Genomic DNA, 25,231 nt, shown 5'->3' with positions numbered 1-25,231 from the left:
GGCCTCGGGTGACTGTGTGGAGTTTGCACATTCTCCCTGTGCCTGCGTGGGTTTCCTCCGGGTGCTCCGGTTTCCTTCCACACTCCAAAGATGTGCAGGTTAGGTGGTTTGGCCACGCTAAATTGTACCTTAGTGTCAGGGGGATTGGGAGGGTGGGTATGTGGGGTTACAAGGATAGGGCCTGGGCGGGACGGTGCAGTCTCGATGGGCCGAATGGACTTCTTCTGTGCTGTCGGGATTCTGTGATAAAAAAGAAAATTGTAATATTTGTGGAACCGCGATTTTTAAGGAATGAGGTTAACTTCTAGATTGTCATTGTTGGATGTCTCCAAAGCTATAATATCTACAGTGTTTTGCCTGGACATCAGTACAAATTCCAGAGAATGCCTTTTGTACTTGAGCATGGCTGTTTAATGTGGAACATCTGAAGGTAAATGGGGTTGCTCAGCAAATGTTCTTTTGTTGCACAAAGTATGCATTCCAGTCTGATAATTAAGGAGCTCCAGTGATAATATTAATGGAAATCATGGAAATCATAGAAACCCTACAGTACAGAAAGAGGCCATTCGGCCCATCGAGTCTGCACCGACCACAATCCCACCCAGGCCCTACCCCCATATCCCTACATATTTACCCACTAATCCCTCTAACCTACGCATCTCAGGACACTAAGGGGCAATTTTAGCATGGCCCATCAACCTAACCCGCATATCTTTGGACTAAGGAAGTGAATATAAAGTTAGGGGGAGAAAATTTGATTCTTAAAACATAGATTTTCAAACTGGGTTCCCTGGATACATCATATATCTGTGCCTGACAAGAGATTTCTATATTTGCTATATACATGTGACTTCTGTTACTGTGCTCTAAGTAGTTGTCCTACGGAGATCAGAGCTGCGGTCGCCACTATTTACGATCTCTATTAATGACAGATTAGGGGACACAGTATTATTTATCTAAGTTTGCTGACAATACAAAAGTAGGTGAGAAGGTAAACTGTTAACACAACAGAGAGAAGTTGCAAAGGATTATAGACAGATCAAGTGAGTGGGCAAGGTGATAGCAGATGGAATAAAATGTGGAGAAATATGAAGTTATCCACCTTGGTAGGAAATATAGAGGAACGGCATATTTTATTAACAGTGGAAGATGAGGAATTATTGGCATTCAGAGGGATCTGAGTGTCTTTGTAAACAAATCACAGAAATTTAACATGCAGGTACAGCAAGCAATTAAGAAAGTAAATTTTGTGTTAGCCTTTATTACAAATTACATTAAATGATAAATATGTTGATGCATATAAGAGTATGAAGTCTTACCACAATTATATAGGATCTTGGTGAGACCACACCTGGAGCACTCTGCACAGTGTTGGTCTACTTGCCTATGGAAGAATACACTTGCCTTGGGAGAGAATGCAACAAAGGTTCACTAGGCTGATTCCTTGAGCAAGAAGATTGTCCTATGAGGATGGTCTGAGTGGACTATCGACCTGTATTTCCTTGAATTTAGAAGAACAAGAGGTAATCATATTCAAACCTATAAAACTCTTAAGGGGCTTAACAGGGTAGATGCCAGAAGAAGTTTCCCTAGCAGTTCAGAACTAGGGGTCACAATCTCAGAATAAGGGTCTGCCATTTAGTACTGAGATGAGGAGAAATTTCCTCACTCAATTCTGAACCTTTAGAATTTTCTGACACAGAGCAGTGCAGATGCTCAATCATTGAGTATGTTCAGGACAGAGATTGATAGATTTTTGGATGCTAAGGGAATCACGACATCTTGGGATAGGATGAGAAAGTGGAGTCAAAGATTAGCCATAATTGGCAGCACGGTGCCACAGTGGTTAGCACTGCTGCCTCACAGCACCAGGGACCCGGCTTCAATTCCCAGCTTGGGTCATTGTCTGTGCAGAGTCTGCACATTCTCCCTGTGTCTGCATAGGTTTCCTCTGGGTGCTCCGGTTTCCTCCCACACTCCGAAAGATGTGATGGTTACGCGCATTGGCCGTGCTAAATTTTCCCTTAGTGTACCTGAACAGGTGCCAGAATGTGGCGACTAGGGGATTTTCACAGTAACTTCATTGCAGTGTTAATGTAAGCCTACTTGCGACACTAATAATAAAAATAATAAACTTACTGAATTGTGGAACAGACTCAAAGGGCTCAACGACCTGATTTTGCTCTTGTTTCTTACGTACAAAACATACATTTTATACAAGCATACTATTGCTTTCATTTGGTATCTTACCCAGTTTTCTGAGATTCAAGACTGCAATGTTTGTAAAAGGCCCCTGGAAGAGGTATTAATATTTGCAATGATTCCCACACGCTGAAAATCTTGAGATATTTTTAGTCAAATTTTTAATGCACTGCTGCCAGGAATTTTTAAAAAAATACTCACTGTAATGTTGAAAAAGCTATTGTTCAGTACATTGAGGAGGAAAAATTACCTTAGAGCCCAAAAACAACCCTTGTGCATCATTACTAGCAGATTGCTGATTTGAAGAGATTTGGGATGGTGGCGCAATAGGGGGATGTTGGTGAGGGATATGACTAGGAGAGGGAGAGGTGCAACTGTGAGAAGTGGGGATGGGACAAGTGCCTGGGTGTGGTAGGGAGGTGAGTGGTAGTGGACTGTGACTGGGAGAGGATAGCAATGGCAGGTACTAGCAACTGGGCAAGAGGGAACAATGGTGGAGATTGGGGAGTATTTTTATTTTAATTTTTTACTCCATCCTTAAAGTTACAAAGCCAATGCTCAGAGTGGACCAGCCAAACCCAAATCCATTCCTTGCTTGCTCCAAAAACCAAATTCAAATTCCAATTGAATCCAATTCGTGGTCCCCACAAGAGAGACAAACAAGATCCAAGCTGGCAAGATAAGGCATTACATCCCATCTTGGGCTTGATCTGACACTTGATCTTAGTCAAAAGAGTGAGAGGGGCGGATAGTGGTGGCTGCAGGCAGGTTTGTGATGGGGAGTTGTATGTGTAGCAGCCTGTGTGATTTTGATATGGTGCTTGGAGAAGCACTTTTTAATTTAGATTTCATAGCTCAGTTGTCTCAGATCTAAACGTAATTGCAGAAAGAATATAGGAATGCTATGTTGCATCAGTTTTTACAGTTTAATTGGCATTGCATTATTTACATTCTAGATTTCAAACCAATTTGCATAATTCGGGCAATAATTGAATTGTCATTCACAGCACTTGCATAAAACATACATAAATTTCAGGTTAGGGTGTTCAGCAGAGTGATATTTTCTGCTTTTGCCAGTATTATGTGGCAAACACAAAATAACTTACATTTTCTCATAAACAGTCACCCAAAAATAAATTCCTCCTTATGTTTTTCAAAAACATCTCACAGCATTTTACCCACAATAATTATAATGAAACTTGGTATCCTGGTTCGTATTTTGCACACAGGAGGATTTTTGCAAAAAACAATAAATGAGTGATATTGGTTGCGGGAGGAATGTTGGCGAGGACATTGGAAGATCGTGTTTTGGGATTCTTTGTATTCTCAGTACTGCCCTGGATGTCAGCCTAGATTATGAGCTCATGTGCTGAAATGGGATTTGAATCTATAACCCTCTGGTTCAAAGTTGAGAAGTTAGGATTTAAGACAATTTGACACACAAGAGATGAGTGAGATCCTAAATAGATAGAGTCATAGAGGTTCACAGCATGGAAACAGGCCCTTCGGCCCAACTTGTCCATGCCGCCCTTTTTTTTAAAACCCCTAAGATAATCCCAATTGCCCGCATTGGGCCCATATCCCTCTATACCTATTGTACCCTTGTAACTATCTAAATGCTTTTTAAAAGACAAAATTGTACCCGCTTCTACTACTACCTCTGGCAGCTTGTTCCAGACACTCACCACCCTCTGTGTGAAAAAAATTGCCCCTCCGGACACTTTTGTATCTCTCCCCTCTCACCTTAAACCTATGCCCTCTAGTTTTAGACTCCGCTACCTTTGGGAAAAGATATTGACTATCTCGCTGATCTGTGCCCCTCATTATTTTATAGACCTCTATAAGATCACCCCTCAGCCTTCTACACTCCAGAGAAAGAAGTCCCAGTCTATCCAGCCTCCTTATAACTCAAACCATCAAGTCCCGGTAGCATCCTAGTAAATCTTTTCTGCACTCTTTCTAGTTTAATAATATCCTTTCTATAATAGTTTTGTCTTTTAAAAAGCATTTAGATAGTTACATGGGTACGATGGGTACAGAGGGATATGGGCCAAATGCAGGCAATTGGGATTAGTTTAGGGGTTTTTTTTTTAAAAAAGGGCGGCATGGACAAGTTGGGCCAAAGGGCCTGTTTCCATGCTGTAAACCTCTATGACTCTATGACACTGTGATTGCAGGCAGTGGACTATAGACAACAAACAATATCTGTAGGATTTGAAGAGTCCCACAAAATACGAGTTCTAAGAAACTGGTGAATTAAAATGAGCACACTTCTCTTATATCCACTGACTTATACCCTCGATATACATTTGAAACTGGCCCTCGAATATACATTGTAAAAATGGATAAATTTTCTTTTTTGCATATCTAGCCATAAAAATCGAAGTTTGGCAAAATGTGTACTACTTCAAGTTTGGTAAGTTGTTCCTGTTCAAAAGTGAAAGGGCTTTTAATACATATCTGAATGCCAAATTAGTTATTTGAACATGTATCCGCATAAACTTTCCCTTTCATTGTAAAGTCTTGTTACATATAGCTATGTAACAAATTGAATGAACGGTTTTTAAATCCTGTTAGAATGGGTGTGGTTGAATTTTTTATTTCTACCATGACATACATTGTGCTTTTTAAGGTCCAGCCACACGTGAAAGGGTTGTAAGTATCTATTTAATCCATTGTTATCAACGTGGAAGTTTAAAGGAAGATTTATATACTTGCCTGCAAAAGTGATACTTGAGGTCAGATTTTGGCTACCGAGACAGGAAATGTCCTAAGTTGCTTTGGGGATTGGGCGGGGGCGGGGGCGGGGGGGGGGGGGGGGGGGGGGGGGGGGGGGGGGGGGGGGGGGGATGCCAAGGCGGGCTGATTAGGAAGCCAAGCTCAGCTATCCGGGACTTTCTCCCAGTTGTTTTAGAAGACTTTAGACTCTTCAACCCTTCCCCCATTGCCCCTCAGTGGTCCATACAAATCCAGCCACTTATCCAGTACCCACCCTGGGCAAACCACAGGAGCAATGTGGAGATGAAATAAAATAAACTTCTAAAAATCTAATACAATTCTCACGATAAAGACTTGATAGTGACAAAAACAATCATTAAAGCATCTCCTAAAGTGATTAATCTTTCATTAAAGACAAACACACTTCAGTTCAAATCTCTATTTATTTGAAATAATTTCTTTAATCTCACAATCAAACTGAAAACTCAGAACCCCTGATAATTGTAGTTTTTAAAACTCAGCCAAATAGTCATGATAAATAACCCATAAGGAAAAATCCACAATGAAGAATATTGAAACTGTTTAAACAGATGCTAGACCTGCTGGTCTGTCAAGTAAAGCAGTCTAGTATACTTTTTTTTAATAGTCACTGACAGTTACAGCCAAATTACTTGTTGCAGTTCAAAGCGCAGGGTATTAAAAAACTTAAGATCATGCCAATTAAACAAACCTTCCCACCCTTGATGACTCCCATACTGCTGGTTAGGACCCTAGCAACATCCACAATGGGCTCTGCTTGAAACTCAGAATAATTCAAATGGCCCTATTATATTCTGATTTCCTGCTTGTGTGACTCACATGTGTCCCCCTTCCCCTACCAAAAATGGAATCTGTTATAAATGGGGATGAGACTTCTGCATCCGGGTCCATTTGCTATTTCCAAATGTCTGGAAAGTCTTCCTGACTCTGTGAAAATCTAATCCTTAGTGTTAACTTTCCAAACACTTGTACTTTTAGTTTCTCTAAAAATGAAATTGTAAATCCTAAATTTCACCTCTAATTTAGTGTTGGCTGCCAATTGAAACATTGCCTACTTTGCTTTGGATCTGCCGTTGATCATAGGTATTCCAATAATTGTTTTTATTTTGTATCTGTTTAAGATAGTATCACTTTCTGTGATATGATTCAGTAGTTAAAAGCAGTGAAGTTACCTTATTACTTAATTTTCTTCCTCTTCCTTAGGTCTTAAATGAATTAAGTTGATCTTTCTCTGCACCCTAGCTATGACTGTAACACTACATTCTGCACTCTCTCGTTTCCTTCTCTATAAACGGTATGCTTTATCTGTATAGAGCGAAGAAACAATACTTTTCGCTGTATGTTAATACATGTGACAATAATAAATCAAATCAAAAATCAAATCAAATCAGAAATGCTGCACTTTACCAGACTTATACTATTTTCCAAGTGGCAATCACACCAGTTTAAATGAGTTCCTAGTTGTTAAATCAGATTATGGTATTTAGTTTGGGTTGGTGCAACTCCCAACTTTCAACTGGTTTCTATATAACAGTAATAGTAGTGATTATTTTGTGAATCTTATATTGAACAAGAAAAAAAAACTGAGATCCAGTTGATCTAGCCTTATGTTTAAGTGCCCTTTGATGTAGATGCAATTATTTGTCTTCCCTCCATCCTGAATTTAACTGCTCATCTATCTCTCTGCCAGACTGAGACATCAATGCTTTTTTATGGACTTCACCAGTATCAGTGAAACTTCAGTTACCAGAGTGATGAACCCTGAACATCTGTCCAAAGCCATCTCTTCTTGTATAATTGCAAATGGAATTCGTTACTTTCTGTGATGATGATACAGTAGTTAAATGCAGTGAAATTACCTTGATACTTTATTTTCTTCCTCTCCCTTAGGTTTTAAATGAATCCATTCCATCTTTGATTATCCAGTTGAAAGAACCCAGTTATAGCGACTTCATCCTAAACATGTTGGTAGATCTTGTGGCTGTCAATCAATGTGTCCTAGATAGTTCCATTGAAAACCTGAAGGAAATTGCTGAAAATTACCCAAATCTGTTAGGACAAATTGCCAAGATTTTTGGGGTCATTGGCTGTATTAATGAGGTAAGTCCATGTGAAAATTCTTTGGAATTACAGAATATGTCGGTCTTAATTTGGCTTTTGCATTGAGCAATTTGATTCTACTCAAAAACCTTAATGAAAATGTTTTTTGTTGATGTAAAGTACAATATGACTGTACCTAAATGATTTTATTAATAGAAATTGTCAAGAATGCGGTATTTGTTAATTTCTTTAATCGACACAACACACAGCTTAAAAAGCACCAAAGAGTACTTCCTACTATATCAATATAATTCAGGTTTCACTGATTTTTCGGCATTCAACCTTCAGAGTGTCAATGAAATATGTGCAAGTGACTTATGATAGTCATCATCTGAGATGAGCTACAATGTTACATTGACTTTTTTAAATTTTTCAAGTTTAAACTTAAAAACTAAAATCAAATCCAACATCTAAACTCATTCCTGATTTAGATTTTTGGAGTAAACCTGCCCTTAAATGCCACCTAGGATATTTACCTAATGCAGTTGTACTTATCATTAGTTTCTTATTGTCATTGCAAATGGTGGATGAGTGCCTGCATGTTATAGTTGGAGTCATTGTGTGCTGTGCTCGGAAGATGTGAAATCTGATTCAAGTCTTAAGCGACTATTCCATGGGGGAGATTTTCCGCCCCACGGCGTGCTTTGCTGCGAAGGAGACAGCTCGTCATTGGCTGGCAGTGGGATCTTCTGGTCCAGCCGCTGTCAGAAGGGTTTCCCATTGTTTGCACCCTCTGCCACAAGGGGAACCCATGGTGGGGGGGTCACTGGCGGAGGGACTGGAAGATCCCGCTGGTTGGAATGGCCAGAAAATCGGACTATGGCTGGAATTTTGCTGGCCTGTCCACCACAGGAATCGGAGCGGGTGAGGGGCGGAGCACAGGAAAGTCCGTTGACCTCTGGCAGGATTTTATGGTTTCGGGACGAGGGAGGCCGTAAAATCCCATATATGTCTTAGATTTAGATTTTTTACCGTAATTTTATACATTTGGGGAAAAGATTTGAAACATAAAAAAATGTTTCTAAAAAGTACCTGCTAATGTACTGACTTGTTTTGATAGGTTTGTGGAAGAGCATTATAATCAGCATGGAAAAATATAGCATTTTAGCTGCTTATGAGTCAGCTATCAAAACCAGTGCAAAAATCAGATTGCGGATTAAATTTTAATTGATTTAGTCATTTGCAGATTTAATTGGTAGGAATCACAGAACATTTATACTTTCCATTTCATTGCTAACCTGAAGGATAACTGTACAGTGGAATAGACTGCTTGTTTTCCACTTTTATCATTAGTTAGTATTAAATTCATTTTGTCAGATGTGGATCGGAGGAGAAATTATGAAGTTGGTTGACAATTAAGTTCTATGCATATTGTTTAAGTTTCAGCATGGTCTTTCATATTTTTAAGACACATGCAATTGTCCACATGTCAAGCAAGCATGAAATAGGAAACAGGCTTTGGTGGGGAACTGAAAATTGGTTGAAGCAGAGAAAACAAGATATGGTTGTCAACATGGAGCTGCATTAACATGGCAAAATTTCACAGGCACCGGAGCCATTGCTGTTTGTTTATAGCTTGTGTGATTGATATGGAGCTGAACATAGGGGCGAAGCACAGATTGTAAATGTTTGAGGGAGTGGGGATTTCAAGTTATACAGATGAGACAAACCAAATGCAAAAGATTCAATTGAGCGAAAATATGCCACGCTATAAAGCCTCAAGTCAGTTTAAGGATGCTGGTTTGATCTAAGAGGAAATAGAAAGGATATGTGTGCGCAAGAGCATTATTTTAATGTAATTTAGTATAATGTAATGTAATCAGTCTAATATAAAATAACGAAACCTCAGTGGTGTAGTCAGAGTTGGAAAATATAATGCATGGCCTCTTCTTAACTCAGCCACAAGAAGTAATGCATAGCTCAACCTGGCAATTGTAAAAGACTGAACAAATATACATAAAGTGCAAATCATAGCACTCTTGGGGAATAGCAACTATAAAATGATAAAATTTAACATGACCTGAGAGTCAGGAATACCCAAAACAAGGACCTAGGTACATAACATTAACATTTAATTACTGTCAATTCAGTGAAACAGATGGGTGGTGGTTGTTAAACAACTCTTCAGTAGGAGACCAAAGCAGCATGTTTGTCGTTATAATGTTGAGCATTCAGTATTGAACATTCCCCAAACCAAGGAGCTCAGACTAAACAAGTGTGACCCTGAATGGATTAACAAACAAGTCAATAGTGAGAGAGAAAAAGAATGGCCTGTAGCGAGAGAGGAGGAGAAGCTTATTGGGATAAATGTCTGAAAACACTTTAAACATATTGTCGTAACTCTACCACCTTGCCCTCCACAGAATCGGCGTGGATGAGGGGCCGACAATGGAAATTTCCATTGACCTCAGGTGGGAATTTCCAGCCTTGCCCGAGCGAGACCATAAAATCCCACCCAGTGGGTAGAATCTGAGGGCATGGTTTTTGCCATCATGTTGGCAGGACAAGGCCTGAGAGAACTGGCAATGCTGGTTCCACCAAAATCGGGGCTCCCCTGATCTGTATTAAATCAAAATTCTGCCCCCACCCACAGACACACAGACAAGAAGCACCAGGGCCACACCCCCTCTATACACATAAGAGGAAACCCCTAATGGGGCCTCTGAGGGCACACCCCTGGTAATGACAGGGCGGCAGGGCAAGGTGGCAGGGAACAGTGTCAGGATACTGTCTGGCCATGTCCCTCTCCCCCCTGGGGGCTATACTTACCTCTGCATCCCCAGCTATTTCCCTTCGACTGCTTTGTGTTTTTCAATAGCTGTGTAAACCTCGCCAACATGACATCCCGTTGTCAATGGGGGAATTCTTTACCTGGGGGAAACATATGGTGGAGTCGCCCTTTTAAGCGTTTGTTCATTTATTAAAATGAATTTAAATTAAGTTCCCGCCCTTTCTGGGCAGCAACTTCGTCACATCTCCAGCGATGCGGAAAATCAGTAAATGAGATTTTGCCGGGCAGAATCTCGTTATCTCGTTTTCCGACTCTTGTGATATTTTGGGCTCAAAATCACCCTCAGGAAGAGTAAAGAGAGAAGCAAAGAGAGACTATGAAAAAAGGCACAGTTCAGTAATTCTATGTATATATATAATATATATATGGCAGGACAAATGTTATAATTTACCATGAGAATGGATTCTTCTGTAAAATTATTTTCTTTTGAAAACAAATGACAAATCATGAGAATTTTGATCGATAAGAAGAGTTATCTTATAAAGCTCAAACTGGACTGGCAAAATTTAATAGATGCCTGTATTAAATCAATTATTTTTCATACTTTAATAGTAAAGACAATCATTAGCATATTCCGTTCAATTCTACAACTTTAGTTGTCTCAATGTAATTTAAATGTTTTCGATATATTCATGGCTATTGTGCCTAAACCTAGAACAACAGAAAGGCTTTTATACTGTTAGGTTTAAAAACCATACATCATCTATTATGATTAATTCACATTAATGAATACACAGCTCAGATAAACTGGCAAAACCTAAGAAACGGTTGTATGTAAGTGGCTTCTCAGAATTCTGCAGATGAAACGCAATCTTTCTCTGGTTTAACACAGGAACTTTGTTGGGGCCACCTGGCCTTTATCCAGCCTCGAGTGTTTTCGTTTTCCTCTCTGAAGAATATTAAATGCTGCAGTGTCTTCTGATCATGACTCATACCATTTAAGGATATTTTATCTGTTGGAAGCTCCTGCAGCTTTGGGTAGTTTGTTATTCGGCCTCCTGTTACACACCGATATCTGATTTATGTTTCTGTGTCGGAAATCTATTTGGTAACGAGGTTAATGTTTCCAAATCTCAGCATTCGTACTGTGTCTCAGATTTCGATATAAATAATGTTCTAATTGAAGCTGAAGCATCATCATCCTGTACGTATTTTCTAATCAAAGGTACTGAAGTGTTGAGAACATGAGCTGTGTTACTTTAAGGCACAAATCTTTTACCTGCCCCAACCCCTTTACCCTAGTACAATAGATAAAGAGGGTGGAGATTATTTTATACCACTCCATTTTGAAGATTTCCAAGGATTTAAGGTTTTACATTAGGGTTAACGTGCAGGTTCAGTCAGCAGTTAGGAAGGCAAATGCAATGTTAGCATTCATGTCGAGAGGACTAGAATACAAGAGCAGGGATGTACTTCTGAGGCTGTATAAGGCTCTGGTCAGACCCCATTTGGAGTATTGTGACCAGTTTTCGGCCCCATATCTAAGGAAGGATGTGCTGGCCTTGGAAAGGGTCCAGAGGAGGTTCACAAGAATGATCCCTGGAATGAAGAGCTTGTCATATGAGGAACGGTTGAGGACTCTGGGTCTGTACTCATTGGAGTTTAGAAGGATGAGGGGGAGATCTTATTGAAACTTACAGGATACTACAAGGCCTGGATAGAGTGGATGTTTCCATATATAGGAAAAACTAGAACCAGAGGGCACAACCTCAGACTAAAGGGACGATCCTTTAAAAGAGAGATGAGGAAGAATTTCTTCAGCCAGAGAGTGGTGAATCCGTGGAACTCTTTGCCACAGAAAGCTGTGGAGGCCAGGTCATTGAGTGTCTTTAAGACAAAGATAGATAGGTTTTTGATTAATGAGGGGATCAGGGGTTATGGGGAAAAGGCAGGAGAATGGGGATGAGAAAAATATCAGCCATGGTTGAATGGTGGAGCAGACTCGATAGGCTGAGTGACCTAATTCTGTTCCTATGTCTTATGGTCTTATGATTTATTTTTCAGGAATGTGTTCTCTTCCTACTCCTGGGAATCATTTCACATGCCCAGGGATTTATTCTTGACTCATACTCATCTGCATGATGCTCCTTGGCAAAATCATTGGCAAACATAGGGCTGGATTTTCGCTCCAGGGTCTGGAGCACAGAATCGGGACGATTCCAGGCTCCGCAAGCCGGACCCAGGAGAAAGGGACGGCACAGTATCACAGCGGTTAGCACTGCTGCCTCACAATGTCAGGGACCTGGGTTTGATTCCAGCCTCGGTCACTGTCTGTGGGGAGTTTACACATTCTCCCCGTGTCTGCATGGGTTTCCTCCGGGTGCTCCGGTTTCCTCCCACAGTCCAAAGATGTGCAGGTTAGGTGGATTGACCATGATAAATCGCCCCTCAGTGTCGCGGGATTGGCAGGGGTGATGGGGATAGGGCCTGAGTGAGATTGTTGTTGGTGCAGGCTCGATGGGTCGAAAGGCCTCCTTCTGCACTGTCGTGATTCTATGATTCAAAACAAAAGTAGCCCAGAGGTCAGATTTTTGTTCTGGGGTGGGAAGGATTCCCTGGGATTCAGGCCAGGAGACCCCAGAACTGTAATGCGGAGGTTGCTTGGTGGAGAAGCGGGTTGGGCGGAAGAACTTGACTCTATGCACTATGTCAAACTTTTAAGAAACCCAGAAAAAACATAAAATCACTCCCCACATGCCCTCACACGTCACACACTCCTCTTGCCAACCCATGCCACCTCATGTCTCCACCAACACCCCCATGGCCTCTTATGATCCCCATGCTAACCTATATCGTCCACTCCCCCACTCACTTTGCCCTTACACCCATCATGCCAACTCTTCCAGTTCAAATAAAGTTCCTAGTGTTTATTGTAGACTTAAGATTCATAAAAAGCCATTTACTACATTTATAATCCATCAACAACATAATCGCTTAAAACAACAAATTTTTCATTCAGTTGAATAATCCTCAATAAAAACAAGCATTTATAAGATTGGAATTTATAATCCCAATTCTTAGAGTCCACAGCCACTTGGAGCTGTCAATTAAACTGGGAAATGATTTGCACCCAACTGAGATGACAAAGAACTATGAAATCAGTCATGCAGCATATACCTTGTGGTATTGTTACTGGAATAGCAATCCAGAGACTCAGAGCAATACTCCTGGGACCCAAGTTTGAATCCCACCATAGCCGATGGTGAAATTTGAATTCAGTGAAAATCTGGACTTAAAAGTCTAATGATGACTGTGAACCATTGCCGATTTGGTTCACTAATGACCTTTGAGGAAGCAAATTTGCCATCCTTACCTGGTCTGACCTACACATGACTCCAGATCTATGACTCTTAAAATGCCCTCTGAAATGCACTCAGTTCATGGGCATTTAGAGAAGGGCAATAAATGCTGACCCAGCCAGTGACACCCACATCCCATGAATGGATAGAAAGAAGAACAGAGTGAAATAGCAAGCAATCAACTTTTAAAAGTCCAGACAGCATTTTACAAAGAGTTAAAGGACAGGAGTTTTAAATGCCTTTACAGCTTGACAACTCCCTTGGACAGTCCATCTTGACACAATGGACAGTTGTTTTTTTGCTAGTTGCAAAGGATTATGCACTTTTTACATGCATTTATGCATATTTTTAACAATCCCACAGGACACCTAACCATTCTCAAAGGGCACTTGACCTCATTCCAAGGCACCTGGGACCATATCCAAAAAGGCACCCTGGCTATCCAAGCTAATCCAAACAGGGCGGCACGGTGGCATAATTGTTAGCACTGCTGCCTCACAGCACCAGGGACCCAGGTTCAATTCCAGCCTCAGGTCATTGTCTGTGTGGAGTTTGTACTTTCTCACTGGGTTTGTGTGGGTTTCCTCCGGGTGCTCCGGTTTCCTCCCACAGTCCAAAAATGTGCGGGTTAGATTGATTGGTATGCTAAATTGACCCTAGTGTCAGGGGGATTAGTAGGGTAAACGTGTGGGGTTATGGGAATAGGGCCTGGGTGGGATTGTGGTCGGTGCAGACTCGATAGGTCAAATGGCTCCCTTCTCTACTGTAGGGATTCTATGGACAATCCATGCACATTTGATTTTAGGCAGATCTCGCACCAAAATCACACGTTGTGGATGCAACTGCTGATTTTTATAGGAAACTGTTTAAGTGAAATATGCATGAGCAAAACTCGACCTGGGCTCATTCCTACCCCCAGGAAAATAATGGGTGCTGTGTTCAGAGAGAGGTTTCCGGATTCGTGCCTCTTCGGCCATTTTCACAATGGCAGAGACTCTCTGTCACTGCGAAAATCCCCATGGAGTCAACATCCCCATGGAGTCAACTTCCCCAGAAAATTTGTTTGTAAATTCTCCTCAGTTTGGGTTCCACCAGGGCCACTCAGTGCTTGATTTCATTCCAGTCTTGGTCCAAACATTCACAAAAGAGCTGAACTGGAGGTGAGGGAACAGTGACTGCCCTTGGCATCAAGGCAGCAATTGACTAAATACAGCATCAAGGAGCCCAAGCAAAAGCAAAGTCAATGGCAATCAGGAGAAATCTCTCCACTGGTTGAAATCATACCTGGGACAAAGGAATGGTTGTGGTTATTGGAGGACAACCATCTCAGTTCCAGGGTATAACTGTAGGAGTTCCTCAGGGTAGTGTCCTAAGCTCTACCATCTTCAGCTGTTTCATCAATGACCTTCCCTCCATTATAAAGTCAGAAGTGGGATGTTTGTTAACGATTGCAGTGTTCAGCACTATTCACAACTCCTCAGATACTGGAGCAGTCCATGTCAATATGCAGCAAGACCTGGGCAATATTCAGGCTTATGCTGATAGCAGCAAGTAACATTTGCACCACATTAAGTGGTAAGCAATGACCAGCCTTACCAAGATAGAATCCAACCATCTGTTCTTGGCGCTCTATGGCATTACCATCACTGAATCCCTCATGAACAGCATCCTGGGGGGTACTATTGACCAGAAATTGAACTGGACTAGCCATATAATTACTGTGGCTACAAGAGCAGATCAGAGGCTAGGAATTTTGCAGCAAGTAACTAACCTCCTGACTCCCCAAAGCCTGTCCACCATCTACATGGTACAAGTCAGGAGTGTAATGGCATACTCTCCACTTGCCTGGCTGAATGCAGCTCCAACAACACTCAAGAAACTTATCACTATCCAGATCAATGCAACCCACATGATTGGCACCCCATTCACCACCTTCAACATTCCCTCCCTCCACCTGGCAGCAGTGTGTACTATCTATAAGATACACTGCAGCAACTCAATCAGTTTCCATCAACAGCACCTTCCAAACCTGCGACATCTACCTCTAGAAGGGCAAGACCAGCAGATGCATGGAAACACTGCCACCTGCAAGTTACACACCATCCTGACTTGGAATATTTCAGATTTCCACCAATCACGCTATCCTGCCTTGGAACTTTGTTGTCATTCCAACAGCATCCCTGGATCCAAATCATGGAACTCCCTCTTCACAACACTGTGGATGTATGTACAACACAGGGACTGCAGCAGTTCAAGAAGCTGGTTCATCACCAACTTCTCAAGGGCAATTAGGGGTGAGCTACATATGCTGGCATAACGAGTGGCACCCACATTCAATAAAAGAATCAAAAAGAATCTCTCTCTCCCTTACACAGTCATAGTACCATTGATTTCATTTTCTCCCTGGAAACTGTCTCATGCTGAATCAGTCTGTTCATAACCTCAAAGTCTGATTCAACCCTGGGCTGACCTTTTGATCTCATATCATTTGATTTTTGATTTGATTTATTATTGTCACATGTATTGGGATACAGTGAAAAGTGTTGTTTCTCGCACTTTACAGATACCATTCATAGGGAAGAAAACGAGAGAATGTAGTGTTACAGTCATAGCTAGGGTGTAGTGAAAGATCAACTCAATGCAAGGTAAGTCCATTCAAAAGTCTGACAGCAGCAGGGAAGAAGCTGTTCTTGAGTCGGTTGGTGCATGACCTCAGACTTTTGTATCTTTTCCCGATGGTAGAAGGTGGAAGAGAGAATGTCTGGAGTGCATGGAGTCCTTAAATAAGTTGGCTGCTTTGCTGAGGCAGCGGGAAGTGTGTAGACAGAGTCAATGGCTGGGAGGCTGGTTTGCGTGATGGATTGGGCTACATTCATGGCCTTTTATAGTTTCTTGCAGTCTTGGGCAGAGCAGGAACCATACCAAGCTGTGATACAACCAGAAAGAATGCTTTCTACGGTGCATCTGTAAAAGTTGGTGAGAGTTGTAGCTGACATGCCAAATTTCCTTAGTCTTCTGAGAAAGTAGAGGCGTTGGTGGGCTTTCTTAACTATAGTGTCGGTGTGGTTCGACCAGGACAGGTTGTTGGTGGTCTGGGCACCTAAAAACCTGAAGCTCTCGACCATTTCTACTTGGCCCCCCTTGAAGTACACAGGGGCATGTTCTCCTTTATGCTTCCTGAAGTCGATGACAATCTCCTTCATTTTGTTGACATTGAGGGAGAGATTATTGTTGCTGCACCAGTTCACCAGATTCTCTATCTCATTCCTGTACTCTGTCTCGTCATTGTTTGAGATCCGACCCACGACGATGGTGTCGTCAGCAAACTTGAAAATCAAATTGGAGGGGAATTTGGCCACACAGTCATAGGTGTATAAGGAGTATAGTAGGGGGCTGAGAACACAGCCTTGTAGGGCACCCGCATCCTCTTCTTCACCACTTGCTTTACCTTATAACATTGCCTATATCCACACCTACCTCATCCTTTCTACTGCTGAAATCCTCATTATGTCTTTGTCTCCTTCAAGCTTGACTATTCCAAACTCTCTTCCTGGCAGCCTCTAAGCTTATTCAAAACTGTTGTGCCTTTTGCTCACACCAAGTGCCATTCACTGATAATCCCTTTCCTTGCTGAGCTGCATTGGACCAGTGCCTTTAAAATGATCATAAGAAGACGAGGAACAAGAGTAGATTCCATGGCCAGTCTAGTATGCTCCACCATTCAATGTGATCATGGCTGGCCTTCGGCTTCAACTCCACTTTGCCACCTTACCCCCATATCCCTTGATTCCCTGACAGACCGAACATCAGTCTGTTTTCAGCCTTAAGTATTCAAAGATGGAGCATCCATAGCTTTGTGGAGTACAGAATCCAAGAGATTCGCAAAACTTTGAGTGAAGTAATTTATCCTAATCTCTGTCCTAAATGATTGGCCACTTCTCCTGAGAGTATACCCCCTTGTTTTAAATTCCCCGGCCAGAGGAAATAATCTCTCAGCATCTTTCCTATTAAGGTCCTTTAGAACCTTGTATGTTTCAACTTCTTAACACGAAAGAATGTAAGCTCGATTTACTCCGCCTATCATCATAGGACATTACCCTTATCCCAGGGACTAATTTAATGAACCTTTGATGTGCCACTTCCAATGCCAGGATGTTCTTAAATGTGGAGACCAAAAGTGTACACACTGGCCAGGATTCTCCCAAAAAAATTCAAAGTGCCGAATTTGCATAAAAACTGGAGTAAATCCGTTGTTTTTTTTCAGCGGGATTTTCAAAATGAATCTCCCACACTCTGAGCACTGCAGAGTGCCCTAGCATGAATCACGATAAAAATCAGGGGCAGGGTATATTCCCGCTGGAGAGGCCGGCAGCATAGCGCTGAATGGGCTACTGCGCATGGGCCGATCTGTCAGAGTGGAGATCGGCACATGCACAGTAGCCCCGCACTGCCAGCGTCCTGATTGCTGGCCATGCAACCCCTCCCCAATCCCCGATCATTGGCCTTCCAGACATCTCCAGGCTAGCCCTGACCAACACCCCCCTGCCCCCAGCAGCAGGCCAACCCCCCCCCCAATAAACCATCCTGATGGCCAGCCCCGATTGGTGTCCACCATCCCTATGTCACTGATCCCAAGTACAGAGTGGCAACCCCACCAATCTCCCCCCCAACAGGCCCTACCCTCTCTGGCCCCACCCCCTCGGCACTGCCTGATGCTTGATGGGCAGTGCAAGGTACCCCTTGGGCATTACCAATTTGCCACTTGGGCAGTGCCAAGGGGCCAGGCTGGCACTGACAGGCTGGAAATTCCCCTTGGGGCACCCCCACCCCTTACCTCTGACCTCCGGGGGGGCCTCAGTGGCCTCCCTTCACTCTAGCGGGATCGGGCTGCCAGCTCCCCATTAGTGGGGAGCTGTTGTAGACCCCGTTGGAGTGAACCACTCCTGGCGGGAGGGAGGAGGGTCTGAAGTCTCCGGGCACGCTAATCAGATGGTAATGAAGATTACCATATTTAAATCAGCTCTGCACTGATTCCCAGCACGGACTTGACGACACCGGAAATCCGGCGGCCGGAGACGCGCGGAGGCCGTGATGCACAGCGGGTAGCCCGCCAAACAGCCTCCACCATCTCTCAGCCTGCAGCGCAACGGGCTGGGAAAATTGCCCCCAATATTCCTCCTGTATCTCAGCAAAGCCCTGTACAATTGTAGCATGCCTTCTTTATTCTTCCAGCCAATTCCCTTGCAATATATGCAATTTTCCTTCCTAATTGCGTGCTTGGCCTGCATGCTAACTTTCTGCATTCCTGATACAAGCACTCCCAAGTCTCTTTGAACATAAACATTAACATCATAGTGACAGTGAACATCATGTCCCATATTTGTATTTAAATCCTTTCCTCTTTGGATCTCCACACCCTCCTGAACTCCTATGAATTTGATAATTTATGCATCCTGCTGGCCCCCACTTTCATTCCCCCTCTGGTTGCTGTGCCATCTAGTACCTAGGCTCCATGCTCAAATCTCCCATTAGATTGCTAACATTGTGCAGTTAATCTTTGCCACCTTGCTTCTTTTGTGTTGAAACTGCACGTTTATTTTATCATCTATGTAAGTAAGGTGAGTAAGAGACAAAATACTGTTCAAGAGCCTAAACTGGTTATAGGAGCTAAGATTCATTATGTGAGCTGGGAGCTATGATTTCAGGTGGTGGTAATGCAGCAACAGATTTTCTGCACTAGCCTGGTAAACTGGAGCAGAACTATGGGCTTTAGCCAACATGCAGTTCAGCTGAAGTTTATTCATGATATTTGACTCCAAATCACTGTCAGTATCACTGAAATCCATATGCAAATTCAACATCTGTTTGTAATGTCAAGACATGAATTGGCATTTATACGGGTGTATCATGTGCTTTTTAAGCAGTTTTGTATGTAGAAAGTAATATGTTTCTTTAAATATAACATGGAGTTGAGTTGAGAATACTTCCTGTTCCTTGGCACAACCAGTAATGAAGTAGTTTCTCCTTTGCCAAGGGCTTGATGGAATGATCAACAGGAAACGGTAGCAAAGTGGTTATGTTACTGGACTAGTATTTCAGAAGCCTGGACTGATGATCCAGAGACATGAGTTCGAATCACACCACAACAGTCGGGAAATTTAATTAATTAAATGAATCTGGAATAATGTGAGCATTGAATCATGAGCAGGATTTGGCCATTCGACCCCATGAGCCTGCTCTGCCATTTGACAAGATTGTGGCTGTTCTGACTGTAGCTCCAACGCTTATCTACCCCCCATAATCTTTGCATCCCTTGTTAATCATAAACCTATCTAACTCTGGGTTACAAATACTCAACCACCCTGCCCCAGGGGAAGAGAATTCCACATACTAACAACCCTCTAAGAGAGAATATTTCTCCTCAGCTCCATGTTAAGTGGGATACCCCTTGATTCTAAACTGCATACCCTAGTTCCCACAAGGGGAAACATCCTGCTGGTATCCACCCTCTCAAGTCAATTCAGGATCTTGTCTATTTCAATAAGATTGTGAGTGGATTTTCCTCCCCTTCCGCGGCATGTTTCGCGGTGGCAGGATGCAGTGCGCCACTCGCTGGTGGTGGGATCTTACGGTCCCGCCATTGTCAATGGAGTTTCCCATTGAACACACCCCTTGTTGACGGACAACCCATGGCAATGGTGGGCCATCAGCAGGACTGTAAAACCCTGCCAGCGTACACAGCAGCAAGATGTCAGTGCATATTTCATTCTTCTAAATTCTAGTGGATGCAGGCCCAACCTGTCCAACCTTTCGTCATAAGATAACCCGTTCATCCAAGGAATCCAAGGAATGAACCTTCACTGCACTACTTTTAATGCTATTATATCCTTTCAGACCAAAACTGTCCACAATACTCCAGATATGGTCTTACCAATACCCTGTTGAACTGTAGCAAACATTTCTTATTTTTATTCTCAATTCCCCTTGCAATATCAACGTTTGCCTTTCAAATCATTTGTTGTACCTGCATACCAACTTTTTTGTGATTCATATACCGGGGCATTCAGATCCCTCTGTACCATACAATTCTGCAGTGTCTCTCCATTTATAAAGTCTACTGCTTTTCTATTCTTCCTGCTAAAATGGACAAGTTCACATTTTTCCACATTAAATGGCATCTGCCAGATATCTGTCCACTCACTTAACCTATCCCTTTGCAGACTCCTTGGGCAGGATTTTCCATCCGCGCTCACCCAGAAACAGGAAAATCAGCAGTTTTGTATGTAGAAAGTAATATGTTTCTTTAAATATAACATGGAGTTGAGTTAGTTCCATTGTTTGATAATAAAAGCCTTCAATAACTGAAGCCTTGTTCCACGTGCTTGATTGTCGCGCATCAATTTTATTATCAAACAGAAAACTCTCAGCAGTAAAAAGAGAGTATGGAACAGATCTTGAAACCAGATCGTCTGGCGTTGGACCCACGTGCGGTTGGTGCCGCTAACACCTTCGACCACTGGTGGAAGTGTTTCGAAGACTACCTGGCAGCCTCTGTAGCTATTACTACAGACAGCGACAAACTCCAAGTCCTCCACGCAAGGGTAAGCGACACGATTTATCTCGCGATTCGTGCGGCCACCACTTACCCGAGGGCCGTCGAGCTCTTGAAGAAACGATACACGAAACCACCCAACGAGATACACGCTCGTTACCTCCTCGCTACACGACGTCGGCAGTCGGGCGAAACCATGGAGGACTACGCCAATGAGCTCCTGCAGCTTGCCAGGGGTTGCGATTGTAAAGACGTATCAGCCGAACAATACATGTACGACTTCGCCCGAGACGCGTTCGTAGCAGGGGTAGGGTCCTCGTACATCCGGCTTAAGTTACTGGAGAAAGGGAACCTCGACTTGACCCAAGCGATGGAGATGGCTGAGATGCTGGAAGCGGCGTCGAAAAGCTTGGCGCTGTACCCCGAGGACCACGTGGAGACAACGTGGCAAGAGCAAGCTCAAATCCCTCCTCGCCCCGTGGGCTCGCGCTCCCATATCGATCCGACGACGGCGGCAGCTCCAGGCGGCCAGCGATGCTATTTTTGCGGTGGGGCCAAGCATCCACGGCAACAGTGTCCGGCAAAAATGGCAATCTGCAGCCAGTGCGGTAAAAAAGGCCACTATGGTAAAGTTTGCAGGTCGAAGTCCAAAAACGGCAGTGCAGCTTGTAACCCTCCAGAGCGGAGACAATCTCCTTCGGCGTCGCAGTACCCACGAGGTCCGACCACGTGCGAATCCAGGACGGCGCCATCGTGGCTGACGGAGGAGGAGGAAGACCACCAGGAGTCGCTGCGTTTGGCGCCCTCGCCCACGTGCGATTCATGGGGGCGGCCATCATGGTCCACGACGACTAGGAGCGACCAGCAGGGGTCCTCAGCATCAACATCGGCGGCATGCAGTGACGCCCAGGGGCCAACGGTGGCGTCGATCTCCCTGGACCAGACTAAGCACCACAGGCTTGAGAATTCAATGATGGATATCAAGGTAAATGGTCGTACTGTGAATTGTCTGTTTGACAGTGGGAGCACCGAGAGTTTCATACACCCTGACACTGCTAAAAGGTGTGGACTCCGGGTTCTACCTGCCAAGCAGACAATTTCCATGGCATCACGGTCCCGGTCTGTACCGATCCAAGGACGATGTATGGTAACTCTAGAGGTACAGGGCACAATTTACGAGCAATACAGGCTCCTTGTGTTACCTCACCTTTGTGCGCCAATTCTCCTCGGACTAAATTTTATGGTCCACATGAAGAGTGTGATCCTACAGTACGGTGGGCCACTCCCTTCACTGGCAGTAGGGAATCAGCCGCAGCCTCCAAATTGCCCAAAGCGCCCCGCATGCAATCTTTCCACTCTGAAAATCACTACACCATCCTTATTTAAGAATCTGGTACCAGGCTGCAAGCCCATCGCTACTAAGAGTAGGCGTTACAGCGCTGAAGACCGGATCTTTATTAGATCTGAGGTTCAGCGGCTCCTCAAGGAAGGGATCATACAGGCCAGTGCTAGTCCGTGGAAAGCGCAGGTCGTGGTAGTCAAAAGCGGGAACAAACCTCGGATGATCATCGACTACAGTCAGACCATTAACCGTTATACGCAGCTGGATGCGTATCCTCTCCCGCGCATTTCTGATATGGTCAATCAGATTGCGCAGTACCGAGTGTTCTCTACCATAGACCTTAAGTCCGCCTACCATCAACTCCCCATCCGCCCAGAGGACCGACAATATACGGCTTTTGAGGCGGATGGTCGTCTATACCATTTTCTCAGGGTTCCATTTGGTGTCACCAATGGGGTCTCGGTCTTCCAGCGTGCTATGGACCGAATGGTGGACCAGAACGGGTTGCGGGCTACCTTCCCGTACCTGGATAACGTCACCATCTGCGGCCATGACCAGCAGGACCATGACACGAATCTCCAACACTTTCTGCGCACTGCATCTCGCCTGAATCTGACCTATAACAGGGAGAAGTGCGTATTCCGTACCCGCAGGTTAGCCATCCTTGGATACGTGGTGGAAAACGGGGTCATTGGCCCTGATCCAGACCGTATGCGCCCCCTTACTGAACTTCCCTTGCCCGCTAGCACGAAAGCACTGAGGAGATGCCTCGGGTTCTTTTCGTATTATGCGCAGTGGGTCCCCAACTACGCGGACAAAGCTCGTCCGCTCATCAAGTCCACGACCTTCCCACTCACGCCGGAGGCCCAATTGGCCTTCAAGGCTTTGAAAAGCGACATTTCGAAAGCCACGATGCACGCGGTGGATGAATCCATCCCTTTCCAGGTGGAGAGTGATGCATCTGATTTCGCCCTAGCCGCCACACTAAACCAGGCAGGCAGGCCCGTCGCGTTCTTTTCCCGCACCCTTCAAGGCCCCGAAATTCGGCACTCAGCGGTGGAGAAGGAGGCTCAGGCCATTGTGGAGGCAGTCAGACACTGGCGCCATTACCTGGCGGGGAAGCGGTTCACTCTGATCACGGATCAACGATCCGTGGCGTTTATGTTCAGTAACACGCAGAGGGGCAAGATCAAGAACGATAAGATCTTGCGGTGGAGAATTGAGCTCTCCACCTATAATTACGATATTATGTATCGTCCAGGGAAGCTCAATGAGCCCTCGGATGCCCTCTCGCGCGGAACATGCGCCATCATGCAGGAGGACCGCTTGAAGGCCCTCCACAATGACCTGTGTCATCCTGGAGTCACTCGACTCTACCACTTCGTCAAAGCCCGCAACCTGCCCTACTCGGTGGAGGATGTCAGGTCAGTGACGAGAAGCTGTCGGATTTGCGCAGAATGCAAACCGCACTTTTATCGACCAGACCGGGCACAATTGGTCAAGGCCACTCGCCCTTTCGAGAGGCTGAGTGTGGATTTTAAGGGACCGGAACGTCTATTTCCTCAACATAATAGATGAGTACTCCCGGTTCCCGTTTGTTGTCCCCTGTGCGGACACGTCGACTGCCACCGTCATTAAGGCATTCAGTGAGCTTTTTACCCTGTTCGGGTACCCCTGCTACATTCATAGCGACAGGGGCTCGTCGTTCATGAGCAACGACTTGAGGCAATTCCTGCTCTCATTCGGGATTGCCTCTAGTAGAACCACGAGCTACAACCCTAGGGGTAACGGACAGGTGGAAAGGGAGAATGCTACAGTCTGGAAGGCTGTCCTACTGGCACTGAAATCCAGGGGCCTTCCAGTCTCCCGTTGGCAGGAGGTCCTTCCAAATGCGCTCCATTCTATCCGCTCCCTCCTGTGTACGGCAACCAATGCTACTCCCCACGAGAGGATGTTCTCATTCCCTCGGAAGTCGTCCTCGGGGATCTCATTACCAGCCTGGTTGACGTACCCAGGACCCGTCCTTCTGCGGCGACATGTGAGGGCTCGCAGGTCCGACCCCTTGGTCGAACCGGTCCAACTCCTCCACGCCAACCCTCAGTATGCCTATGTGGCATATCCTGACAGGCGAGAGGACACTGTCTCCATTCGAGACCTGGCGCCCGCAGGGGACGTAGCAACTCCTGTCGCTCCCATACCCCCTGTCACGAATCCCCTACTACTTATTTCTTCCCCAGACGTGGCGCGGTCAGCACCGGGACCAGTGCATAACAGTTATACTCCCATGTACAGCTTGCCTGAGACTCGGAGATCGGCGCCACCACCGAAGGTTCCAGGATCCCCTGCACCATCGCCTCACCAGGGCCAACCGGCCCGGGAGTCCTTGAGGGGACAGCCGGACGCTGTTTTGGAGAGAACGCCACCGCAAGCACCTGCTCCGGTTTCGCAACCGGTGTTGAGGAGATCACAGCGACGGTGCGGTCCTCCAGACCGTCTGGACTTGTGAATTTTGTACATATATGACCTGTTTTTTGCACCCCGCCGGCCTTTGTTTTTAAAGGAGGGGTGAATGTGGTGAACCATCGTTGGTTACCACTGGGGGTTGTTCTTATGTTACTGTTGGGTTAGGGTGTTGTCACTGTGGGGGTTGTATAATGTTGTTGGGTTAGGGTGTTTACCTGTTGCAAATGTTATTATGGCACATCCCGGTGGGGCCCCGCCTCCGGAGGTGAGGTATAAGACCCTCTGCTCCAGCAGGACCCCTTCAGTCTGAACTGGTGTACTCGTGTTAGTTAGTTCCATTGTTTGATAATAAAAGCCTTCAATAACTGAAGCCTTGTTCCACGTGCTTGATTGTCGCGCATCAGTTATATTTTTATTGTCTGCATTTGAAGCATTCCTTCTGAAGAAACAGTATTAGCCTTATCATTCTGGTGAATCTGCACCCCTATCTATTCTTCCTGAGGTGCGGAGCTTAGAACTGAATGTTATACTCAAGAGAGGGTCAAACCAGAGCTCTGTGCAGCTCTGGCAGAACTTCCATTCTCTCTTACTGCTCCAGTGGCACAGTGGTTAGCACTGCTGCCTCACAGTACCAGAGACCCAGGTTCAATTCCAGCCTTGGGTCACTGTCTGTGCGGAGTCTGCACATTCTCCCCGTGTCTGCATGGCTTTCCTCCAGGTGTTCC

General features: G+C 44.6%; 1 protein-coding gene across 1 annotated transcript in view; it reads left to right on the top strand.

The window, feature by feature from the left end:
- The window catches only part of veph1 (ventricular zone expressed PH domain-containing 1), a 242,208-nt gene that overhangs the window by 91,710 nt on the left and 125,267 nt on the right, over window positions 1–25,231 (top strand). Inside the window, exon 6 of the mRNA XM_078208325.1 lies at window positions 6,850–7,059. Coding sequence (XP_078064451.1) covers window positions 6,850–7,059 — 210 coding nt within the window. The remainder of the gene's footprint in view (window positions 1–6,849; window positions 7,060–25,231) is intronic.

The sequence above is a fragment of the Mustelus asterias genome, chromosome 3 (assembly GCF_964213995.1).
Source record: "Mustelus asterias chromosome 3, sMusAst1.hap1.1, whole genome shotgun sequence".
Lineage (NCBI taxonomy): Eukaryota > Metazoa > Chordata > Chondrichthyes > Carcharhiniformes > Triakidae > Mustelus > Mustelus asterias.
Note: the sequence above shows the minus strand (reverse complement) of the source record. Positions and strands in the feature narration are given on the sequence as shown.